Below are 11,639 nucleotides of genomic sequence, written 5' to 3'. Positions count from 1 at the left end.
ACAGGTGGAAATAGGGAAATTACTTTGGGCACCACTTCTGAACATGCAATTTGTAAAAATGTAAACTAGAACTCATGTCCTTTTTAACTTCACAATTAAATGTCGCCACAGGATTGCTGACTACGATGAAGTTCATGACATCCCTACGATAGCCCGGGTCACGGACTGTCTCCCGGAATTCATCACCAGAGGCATGGCCATGGCATCTTTCTACCATGCCCGATGTCTTCAGCTTGGCTTGGGGGTCACAAAGGATGAAGCGACAGCGAAACACTACTATTCTAAAGTAAGGAAGCCTGAGCACAAACAACATTGACTCAAATAGAAATTGCTGAGTTTTTAGTTAAGACTTGAACATCTTTATGGATTAGTATTTTTCCTACTTAATTATTGCACAGATAATCTGTCTAGGAGAGGTTGTCAGACACGTGGATTATTTGCAGACAGTTCTGCCAGATTCCTATTAGCATAATTAAACTCAGATGATAAAAGTTCCATTTTGATGCAAATTATTCTCTCTCACCCTGCCACCCTCTGGAGCCTAAGGGCCAGCACCAAGACCTTATAGCCAGAGTATTCATGCCTCCTTCTAACCAGAAGTATGAACCTATTCTCATTCTAGTACCTTAATGAAATAGAATAAACTTAAAAAAAAAAAAAACCTGAGAGAGAGAGAGAGAGAGTGAGCAAGCATGCAAGCAGGGGAGGGGCAGAAAGAGAGGGAGAGAGAGAATCCCAAGCTGAGAGTACAGAGCCTGACGCGGGGCTTGAACTCACGAACTGTGAGATCATGACCTGAGCCAAAACCAAGAGTTGGACACTTAACCAACTGAGCCACCCAGGCACTCTGAAATCTAGTTTTTTAATTTTTTTTTTTTTAATGCATGACATCAACCACACTTTCTGCACACTACCCAAACTCAATCATGAGTTTGAGGTGATCAGTTGAAGTAAGACTTTCCTTGTTTTAATCCATTTGGATTAGCTCCCAAATGGATTTCACCTCTAAAATCAAGCAACTTAGAAAGCGGGAAGGGAGTGAGAAAGGGGGGGAATCATCATGAATAGTAACTGCAAGTAAAGTTTTAAAAAAATAAACACACACACACACACACACACACACACACACACACACACACAAACTGCATGTCTTAGGTCGATGACATCCATGAAGTCCAAAGTAGAATTATACCTTATTAAAACTTATAAAGCAATTCATGGGGTGCACAAATTGTTTAGCTGGAGCAGGTGAACAAGGCAAGGAACAATTTTCCGAATCCTCTGCCTGAATCTGACCATTTAACAGCAGTGGTTCTCAACCTTCTCTGCATATTAAAATCACTTGGGTATTTTTAACAAATTCCAAAGCCCAAGTCTTATTTCAGAACAATTAAATCATGTTCTCTGAGAGTGCAAACCAAGTGTATTTGCTGAAAGCTCTCCCGAGGACTCCAATGTTCAGGCAACTTTTGGAACCCCTAAATTAATTTGTTTGAAATTAAAATTTCCACAGCATTAAGCCCATATCAATACATAAATATAGGAACACAGTACACAAATTCAACTGAGATATTTACCATTACACCATTCTGTTAGTATGAAAAATCGTTGGCTTCAACTTTTTACAAAATCTAAATGTTCTCTGCATTATACTGATTTCCAAACGAAGTCAATTTCAAATTCTGTGTTATCCTTCATGTCTTTTCCAAATAAACAGAAACAGAGAAAACTCTGGGTCAGCAAAATCCTGAAATGTGGTATATGTTCATCCTAAATAAAACAGCGAAACAAACAGACTGCAACCTTAAAAGTGTTTTTCCCAGGATGGGAGAAAATATCCCCAGTATTCAATTTGGGCCATTGTCTTTTACAGGAGATGCTTTTAACAAGGGAGAAGATTCCAAAGTAGTAGGCCAGTGAAGGGTCTGGAATCCTGTCCCATGAGCATAAATTGAGTATTTTATTTAGAAACAGAAGGACAGGAGTCCAGCCAGTCGTCTTCGCCAGACTGAAAGGCTGTCCTACAGAAAAGGAACAGCAGGGCAGGGAGAATGATAGCCAATGGCAGTGTGTTAGGCAGGGGGAAAAGATAAGGCCCTGGCTGGTGTGGAGACAGGGGGCCTACAGTCAGGAGACCCACACTTGCTCTCAGCTCTGCCACCGACAGGATGGTGACTGCCAACCACCTTGCCCCCCAGGATCTCCGTGAAACCAGCTTTACATATTCTCCTAGGAGCTTTTCTGCTTCTAATGCATTTGGAAGGAAACTTAAGCTGAGTACAAAGCAGGATCTTCTAATACAACTGTTTGGAAAATAAACAAAAACAAAAGGTTTCCTATAAGATGGTGACTTAGTAACCAAGCAACTAGTGAGCAATCTAGTGAGCAACCGTCATGGGTACTGAAGGGAAACCGTCATGGGTACTGAAGGGACACTTACTGCATGGAGTGCGGTCTGGATGAGATGATGATCGCGGATGTCTCTTCCAGATTCCTGACGTTCTATGTAGTTATATGCACTGTTACTTAACGCCATTTATCATAACAAAATGTTACTTTAAAGTACGATTCTCATAGATGCTGCTATTCATATAATAAGATAATAGCGAGTTTGAGGCCAAATGTTAATGCTTTCCATGTTACTTATTTTAATAATTCCTAACATAGAATGCTACCATTAAATTCCCTTTATTCTTGGCACTGATAAAATTTTCTCTTTCAAGTGCCAATAGCATGGTAATTTTCAGGATGATCTGTTTTGCAGAGGCTAATTTGAACTTCCTTAATCAAGAAATCAAAACAGAAATGAATCTTAAGAAATTACCTTAAAATCATTGTACTTCTTAAAAAAAAAAAAACTTTTTAAAAGGAAGAAAAAAAGAAAGACCCAACAATTCAAAATGTATCTAAATATAACTGACTCTCTCTCTCTCTCTCTCTCTCTCTCTGATTTTAAGGCGTGCCGTCTGAACCCTGCATTGGCAGATGAACTTCACTGTTTACTTATACATCAAAGAATTTAGATCATAATGCGTTTCAACAAAGACCATCAACCCTGGCACCTTAGAATGGTGTGTGTTTTTATAGTCGCTCCGCTGTTTGGTTATTTTCTGCATCCCAAGTTACAATATCCTGGGTATTCTGATGACATGTTACCTTTGTTCTTACATCTGTAATTTTATAACTCAAAACCTTAGGTATAGGATCTGATTGCTAAATGAGTCCTTAAAGATCCAGCTCTTTGCCTACAGACTGGCCTAGATCATATCAAATAGAGAAAAACACTCCCTAAAGAAAATTATCTTTTTTTTTTTTTAAATAAAGAGCGTCTAAAAGACTTAGTGCAGTCTTAGCTTTAATAACTTCAAAAGTATAAATGCTACAAACTTATAAAAACACACTGAAGGCTTAACTCTTTAAAATTTCTTTGACCCTCACTTAGTTTTGTGAATTTTGGATTATTAATTTTAATTTGTTTTTCATTAAAAATTTTTAAATTTAAGGGGCACCTGGGTGGCTCAGTCAGTTAAGCATCTGACTTCAGCTCAGGTCATGATCGCGCAGTTTGTGAGTTTGAGCCCCGCGTCAAGCTCTGTGCTGACAGCTCAGAGCCTGGAGCCTGCTTCAGATTGTGTCTCCCTCTCTCTCTGACCCTCCCCTGCTTGCATACGCTCTCTCTCTCTCTCACACAAATAAATAAACATTAAAAAAATCTTTAAGATTCATAAAACTATTAAAAAGAACTTAAAGAAACTTTCAAATAATGTTCTTTAATTGTGTAGCATTTATACTTCCAAAGCAATTAAAGCTAAGACTGTACTAAGTCTTTTGGGACATCTTGTATTCTTAAAAGAAATTCTTTTAAATAGTTGGCTAATTTATTATAAACTTCAAAAAAAGTAGGTTTAAGAAACTGCTTAGAATCTTCCCTTAAAGATCTTAACGAATAAGACAACTGCTATATTCCCGATAAGATAATCAGTTAAGAGAGATGTTTCTTTGTGCTTAGACTCATTTGCTAGATTAAAAAAACCTTAAGATTCATTTCAAAGCAAAGTAAAATGTGAAAAAAATTTCAAATCATCTCTCAATATAAGAACTGAATCTAAATATGTTAAAATTTTTAATTAGGCTTTCCTTGCATTAATGAGGTCCATAAAGATAAAAGCTGATAATACAAATAATAGGATCCACATGGAGAAGACTGTATAGCAATATATGTCTGAAACAGATACACTGAAAACAATGTCTTTTTTTTTTTTTAATTTTTTTTTTAACATTTATTTTTGAGACAGAGAGAGACAGAGCATGAACGGGGGAGGGTCAGAGAGAGAGGGAGACACGGAATCTGAAACAGGCTCCAGGCTCTGAGCAGTCAGCACAGAGCCCGACGCGGGGCCTGAACTCACGGACCATGAGATCGTGACCTGAGCCGAAGTCGGCCGCCCAACCGACTGAGCCACCCAGGCGCCCCTGAAAACAATGTCTTAAAGATACCTTATCAACACCTTCCTGTGAGCATACACTGATGTGGCTTTATTTTATAAATCACTACCATCCTTTCTGAAAGTGGGTTTAAACAGGATCTCATCTTAGTACAATTAATCCGTAGGCATCAGGCACTAAAGAAGTATGTATGGTAGAAAATTACTTGCTCTTGTCTCATGTTCCGCTTTGTCTATGTTACTTGAACTTCATTTTGCCACTCTATAAAAAGGAAAGCAATTTCAACAGACTTAGGTCTGTGAGATGCCCTCAACGATCACATACTTCTCTCTTAAATCTTTTAAGACGGATAAACTTAAACCATTCCTGAAAACTAATCCTTTTCTTTTAAATTCTCTACCGAAGACTCCCTCATTTCCTCCAGGAACGTGATTCAATACATCAAACCCTTTGTAAGATTTCACACTACCTAGCTTACATCTCTTCTACAATATAAGCCACTTGCTCTGCTCCTAATACCATCCATACATGGTATTCCTTCAACCATCGGAAGATCTAAATCCCCAACCAGTATTCTTTTCTCCACACTTAATCCAGTCCCTTAAGCCTGTAAGAATCCGAAAAGTGGAATGTAATAAGGCAGTGCTTGTTGGTTTTAACAGCACACTTGATAGATAAGCGAATCTTCCTTCATCCCAGAGACCACTTTTTTGACTGCCATTAAAACACAGGTCTGAGAAATCCCCAGTGTAGGAATTTGACTCGCGTCATATGTGGTAATATGCTACGCTTAAGTGTCTTCAGTAAGTCCGACACGGAATTCAAAATTTCAGTTTACTGTAGTTACCATAAAGGGGGTACTTCTGGCACAGACGAGCCCTTGCAAACTACCACTGCTGCAGACCATGGCACACACCTTGACCTGTGAGTGGAGTCTCACTCTTTAACTCATGTTGAGTTGAGGCTTCCAGATCATTAATCTTAAAGCAAAAAACAAAACAAAACTTCTAAGATTCCTTACAGCTGATAGCTCATGACGAAGTTGAAATTTACCTTCAAGAAAGATTGAGGAGTCAAAATAGTTATTTTTCTCACTTGCAGTGGACACTTGTAACTGCTATGGTTTAATTACACACAAGGTGGACATTACCAGTAACTGTGTTACGATGACATCCTGAGACTCGGTCATTTCATTTGCTTCTCTTACCTGAATGTGTCTTTTCTACATCCCTGTGAAAGATAATTCTTACTCATACAAACAGCCAACTTTGGTTTTTTTCTCAAGGGTCAAATATCATCCTGGTTTGAAAAAAAAAAGGATCAAAGAGCCGTGACTAAAAGAATCCCAAAGATAAAATTTGGTGTACTAATTTTTAATCGTTTACCTTTTAGAACTTATGTTTCACATCGAGAACTTGGCAGGTATGATCTAGTAATGCCATAATCAGTACCACTTGAGTATAGATACAGTAGTTTTCTTTCATGGATTTCAAACTGAATTTTTGCCCATTATTTTGCTTTCAATGTTCCTGGGGGCTACAGAGAGGCAAGTGTTTTATTATCACTGCATGATAGATGGTGAATGTTTATTAAGTGACTTGTTCATGGCCCCACTATTGATAACAAAACACCCATACCCTGGATCTCACCTAACGCCCCACGAGTCCACAAGACCTGATGATATAATCAAGTCCCCAAAGTCCCTTAAGTCCCTTCCCACCTGTGTTTCCCTATCTCATTCCTGCCCACCCTTCAAAGCCCGGCTCCTATCCCACTCTCCCGAACACATCATTTCAAGCACTAATTTGGCTCTTCTCATTCACACTAAAAATCAGATTTTGTCACATATTCATTCTGTGTCTGGAGGAAGGCAGCCAACAGTATACCTCCTTGGAGAAATCCTTAGGTGCACAATGGTTTTGCCAAACAAAACAAAAAAATTACTCGATAAACATTTGAACTGCCTGATGTATTTTAACCTCAGTTTTTTGAGACGTAAGCACCTTAAATATCATAGAGCTCTGTGATTCATTTTTATATTTTATTGCTTCAAATGCTTCAAACTATGGGAAATCTTTGGTAAAAATAAAGACAAAAAAATTTTCACAAGAACTTGACACAAAGCATTGCACAACAATGTTCTTCAATACACATGAAATAATAGAGGAATGTTCAGAGTCCTCAGTGAGGAAAGTAACTGTACAGTATTCATAGTTCTTCATTTTAAAACAAAACAGTTTTCATAAATATTTAAAATATTTCCTAAGTTCTTATCACATATTAACATCTGTATTTCAATCAGTGTGTTGAACTTATATTATTATTAAAATAAAAATAATTAACAGAAGTGTGTTTTTCTGTTACCTGTGACAGCATCAAGTTCTCCCTCCCCAACCAATTCCGCTCACTTCCCACGAAACTAGAGGGAGGTAACTAACATAAAAATCAATATGGTTCTCAATCAAGCCCTCTGCGGAAAAGAGGAAAATATTTCATGTCTATTGTTACACAGACATTTCTCTGGTGGTTTGTTTGTGCAGTCTCAGACTTGGCCAGCTTTCAGCTGATCTAAATGACTTCTCAGCTCAGGACACAGCTCAATTAGCAGCAATTCCATCAGCACCTAAACCAAGAAAGAGGAAAAAAAAAAAAAAAAAAAGTAGAAACATGTGGGATTTTTCTCTAAGGGTACACGCCTATGTCTAAGAGAAAAGTCTAATTTTAGGTCTAAGATGATTCTCCGCGAACCACTCACTCTCAAATGAATGGAACTCATATAAACTCCATTTAATATCAGATTGATTCATTTCAGGGTCTCCTTGCCATGTCACACCGTCAACAGTATTTCATATTTAACGTTATAATCAGACGACTTGGAAACGGTCTGCTTTGCTGAAGTACGAAAACTAAGCAGTCACACAAAAAGGTGATGCGCATCTGGTCTGAGAGAAGGACGGACTGCGCGCTGGAGGCATGGTTTTTCCCTTTTCTTTCACCGAACTGAACAACTGAACGGTCAGATGACAATGAAGCACAGTACATAAATGGGGTGAGAGTTAAAAGCAACAAGAACGATTAAGTATGCAACCCCCACATGTGAACAGAAACGTAAAACCGAATTAACAGTAAATCCTCTGGTTGCCTTTCAATTACTCACAAATAACAGATGCTTATTGGCTCTTGTTTCCTGCAGGGCGTTGAAGATTTTTATTATACCATGCCGGGCATTTTGCTGTCCAACGAGGCTCTGCAGCGTATCTGAAAGATCAGGTTTACGTTCTGTGCTACTACTGACCAAAAGTTGACAATCCGCGCATATTCAGTGAAGGAGACAGGACACGGTGTACCCGCAACAAATAAAGGCACTGGGGCAGGAGGGACATGAACGATCAGTTCTCTCAAATGTTTAAAGAGAAAATAAGTCTGTTTAGAAGTTTTCGACATCAGGCATTTATACAAATTACAATTTGAATACATTGCTACCCAATTAAAAAGTAACCTCTCTAAACAGTGTTACTCCGGCAGGATTTTTAAAGCACAAAACTTGTTATCTGTTCTAAAACATTTTTCTAATTAAAGAAAGCATTACAACCACTACTGTTCTCATTAAGATTCTCAGTATAATTTCTTAGCAAGGGACAAGTTTTAAAAGAAAAAAAACTGATTTTTTTTTTTCAACATAAATAACGTTTTCTGAGAGATAATAAATGAAAACCGCCTTAATAAAGTTAGTTCCCTTTGTGTCTCTGTACGTTTCAGGATCAGAACCTAGGCCTCACCTGGAATGTTCTCAAGCAGCTTCTGCTGTGCTCTCTGTTTTGTTTCCTGACTTTGTTCTTCGCTTCTGATTGTGGTTGGAGGCGCCAATTTCCCATGTGGCCAAAAAGCATCCCGGAAAACGTTGATGTAGTAAACCAACATCTGCTCACTGAAAATCCAGTTCACGGTGTCCCGGATTTGCCTTTTAAGAGAAAAATGTTTCTTGGATGACGTTTTGAAAAATGTTATCCTCTATTCTCGCAAGGCATTTATCAGTGGGTAGGTTAAGATACAGCCTGATCTACACGTTTGATGAATAAACTAGGAATTGAATTTTTAAACTCTGGCTCTGAAAGATATTTTTTATTTTGGTGGTGCTGGGTAACCATTCATCTCTCAAGCTCACATGTCCATCAGTGCTGAGCTATCCAAATGTTTGCCACACGGTACCTGCAATCTGTAAGGACAAGAACTAAGAGGAAACTGATTTGTTTGAAGCTGGCAACTACTCTGTGCACAGTGCTTCACATACCAATTTCTCCAGGAAGTGGTATAAACTGAAAACATGCATTCATTTGAAGACTGTTCAAAGTGGTGTGGAAAACTTTCCTGAGCTCCTGGAGTCTTGGGGAGGAACCTAGCTATTTTCGCTGTCTCTTGTGTCGCCCTGGCAGATCCTGCTGGGCCGAGTGCTCTGACCCAGCGTAAGCATTTCGCGTGCTCACGAGGCGAGGAGAAAAAAAGATACCACCTTTCACCCTAAAGTGAAGGACTCCAGAAAGATAAACTGCTATCTAGTGTATTTCACATTTCCCTGGGAATGAAGGTTGGGCAGACATTTGACTTGCACAGTTAACAAATAAATGGCTTTTAGCTGGTTCTCCAGGTCTTCCACGCAACCCTTAGAAAAATTCTAACCCGTGACAGGATTTCTACTGTCGAGAGACAACACAGTTCAAAGACCCCAAGAGAGGTTGGAGGGTGAAAAGGGGGAAAGAATCTTGACGATGCCAGAAAGACCTGAAATTTCAAACTCAATTCATGAATTACAATAAATCAAAAAGCCTTTAAAGAATCTGACTTCCCAACCTGATTTTTAGAGGGGCAATGTAAGGCTTTCAGAAACAGTATCTGAAATAGATGTTTCAAGCCTCATACTTTGCACAGTTATCAGCTACCACTGTGGTCTAAACTCTGCTATGAGTTAAAACTGGGTTAATTCTGTTTATAACTGCATGTCTCCTAAGATACTTCCCTATGCTGCCTAGAACTGGGCAATTCATATCTAGACCAAATAAAAGAATTGTATTAATTTAATGGGACTTCTGCTTTAAGAGAGAACCTGCCAACCTGCCTGCCTGCCTAAGAAAAATCTACGTAAAAACGCAGACACCTTCCGCCGCCCCCCTACCCAGTCTTGTTTTGAGTTACTCACTGGCACTACATGAAGAAAATTTCACTTTGCAACTCAAAATTAGGGAAGTGACTCTTACCAAAGGCCATCACCTACGTATTTTCTATCAATTTAAGTCTGACTCTCAATTAGCCAAAACCAAAGGAAGCTTTTGAATCAATCCTGGTGTGTGAAATTATAGCTGGGACAAGGCACGAGGCACATACTGTGCTGCTGCTTCATTTTGTGATGTGTTCTCTCTGCTAAAGGCAAAAATAGCAAAGGGCCAGGTGCTCCATCATTTCTCTGCCTGATAAAAAGCCCAGTGAAATGAACGGCCTGAAAACTCTCTACATGACGCCTCTCCTCCAAGCCCCATAAAAATAACTGCCAATGGATTCACCACACACAGACCGCCACTGCTCATTTATAATTAAGAGCCAATATCATAAATCGGAGCAAGGAAAGTGTGCATGATTTGCTGAAACTGAAAAGGAAAATAAATTAGCATGTCTGGAGTACTGGGAAATACAGGGCCATTTTGGAATTTTCTTTATCCAAAGCCCATCTATGTAACAGTTAAGAGGTTTGCCTTAGATTGAAATGGTAAGTTCAACAGGCCATCTTTCTGACGAAAACAAAAGCCTATGATACTAAGTCAACTAAATATGCCACTCATACCATTTGTTAAAAAATCTGACAAGTCAATTTTGCTTCTGACCACAAGGAAAATATATTCTATTTGGGAATGAATAAAAAGATAACTTGCTCTTTACTGTTTCCCTTAAAAACGTGTAAGATTTACCTGATAACCATGTGTACAAAGTCACTATGATGGTTTTAACAGCTCATCTTTCACTAGGGAAAATCTGGTAATTTCATCTTAAAATATTTTTCTGTACAAAAAAACTGACTTTCCCCCCTTATCTTTTAGCAAGTAATTCACATTTTTATTGTACAGGAAGTCATAAGAGTACTGGATATAGAGTTAAACTCTCATGTGTATGGATAATGTACCATTGCTTAGAATATACACATGGCTTACAATGGTGGTATATGTCCACATATCTCAATGGATGGGTATTAAGATATGAACTAATAAAAGCAATTACCACTTTAATGTTACTCCAACTCGGGGGGAAAAAAAAACACATATGGTTTGCATTTCCCTCCAAATAAATACCTGCCAGATGATGTTTATTGCACTTTCATTTTGGCTTAGAGTCTAAGCCTTAAACTGATTCCCATCATGCAACATAAAAACACTATACCCAAGATACTCAAACTGGTCATCATGATCAAAAGAGAACTTTACAGAACTTTTAGGGTTTTAGGGTTTTTTTGTTTTTTTAATTTAATTTTTTTTTTAAACTAATCTCTACACCCACCATGGGGCTTGAACTCACAGCCCTGAGATCAAGAGTCACACACTCCACCCACTGAGCAGCCAGGTGCCCCTACAGAACAGAATTTCCTGACCCTGTCAGCCAGAATACTGAAGCTAGCTCAAGCTTTTATCATCTAGTTCACCATGCATCCTGTGGGAGAAATTCTTTCCCTATCCAATCTTAGAATCCTAATGGAAACAAAATGAGAAAATATAATACCTTCAGCTAGAGAGATCCCCGGCTACTATATCACAAGGTAATTTGATTTTTAAGGCAAAGAGTAAGGCATTAATTCAAACATTCATTTCATGAAACTCACTTGTTGATGGTTCTTCCAAAAGTGACCTGAACGAGAGCAATTAATGTTCTTCTCACCCATTTAAACACTAAAATAGAAATGGGGAGAAAAGAATTTATCACAGTATATCACAATTATGACATTTTCGGAGCTGCACAAAGCATAAATCTTACCATTTGACTCAATCTGAGTTTTGACACAAGTAATGACTAGGATATCTGCAGAATTTGGGTCCAGGTTAGCAAACTGCTGTCAAAAAAAAACTTCTTCTAAGCCTTCATTTTCCACATAGTAACCGATGAGATGAAACCTAAGAGTTTTTATAGCTTTTCAATGCCTAAACAACAGCTGAGCC

At 38.4% G+C, this 11,639-nt stretch overlaps 2 protein-coding genes across 17 annotated transcripts in view; one reads left to right on the top strand and one right to left on the bottom strand.

Moving 5' to 3' along the window:
- LRP2BP (LRP2 binding protein) overlaps window positions 1-8,546 on the top strand; it is a 47,793-nt gene extending 39,247 nt beyond the window's left edge. For 9 of the 12 annotated variants that reach the window (XM_045056836.1, XM_045056834.1, XM_045056833.1 and 6 more), the window contains 2 exons: window positions 112-286; window positions 2,958-3,061. In XM_045056836.1, coding sequence (XP_044912771.1) covers window positions 112-286; window positions 2,958-3,023 — 241 coding nt within the window. In that variant the 3' untranslated portion in view covers window positions 3,024-3,061. Of the gene's footprint in view, window positions 1-111; window positions 287-2,957; window positions 3,072-7,258; window positions 7,496-7,639; window positions 7,717-8,205 lie in introns of those variants that run through there. The other 3 variants (XR_006597324.1, XR_006597325.1, XM_045056829.1) reach the window with 3 other exon arrangements.
- The window catches only part of SNX25 (sorting nexin 25), a 132,649-nt gene continuing 127,483 nt past the window's right edge, over window positions 6,474-11,639 (bottom strand). For all 5 annotated transcript variants that reach the window (XM_045056821.1, XM_045056825.1, XM_023252358.2 and 2 more), the window contains 4 exons: window positions 11,306-11,372; window positions 8,226-8,407; window positions 7,604-7,704; window positions 6,474-7,069 (listed from right to left, as the gene is read on the bottom strand). In XM_045056821.1, the coding sequence (XP_044912756.1) occupies window positions 6,989-7,069; window positions 7,604-7,704; window positions 8,226-8,407; window positions 11,306-11,372 (431 nt within the window). In that variant the 3' untranslated portion in view covers window positions 6,474-6,988. The remainder of the gene's footprint in view (window positions 7,070-7,603; window positions 7,705-8,225; window positions 8,408-11,305; window positions 11,373-11,639) is intronic.

Source organism: Felis catus, chromosome B1 (genome assembly GCF_018350175.1).
Source record: "Felis catus isolate Fca126 chromosome B1, F.catus_Fca126_mat1.0, whole genome shotgun sequence".
NCBI classification, from domain to species: Eukaryota; Metazoa; Chordata; class Mammalia; order Carnivora; family Felidae; genus Felis; species Felis catus.
The sequence above is the reverse complement of the archived record's forward strand: the minus strand, read 5'-3'. Positions and strand labels throughout refer to the sequence as shown.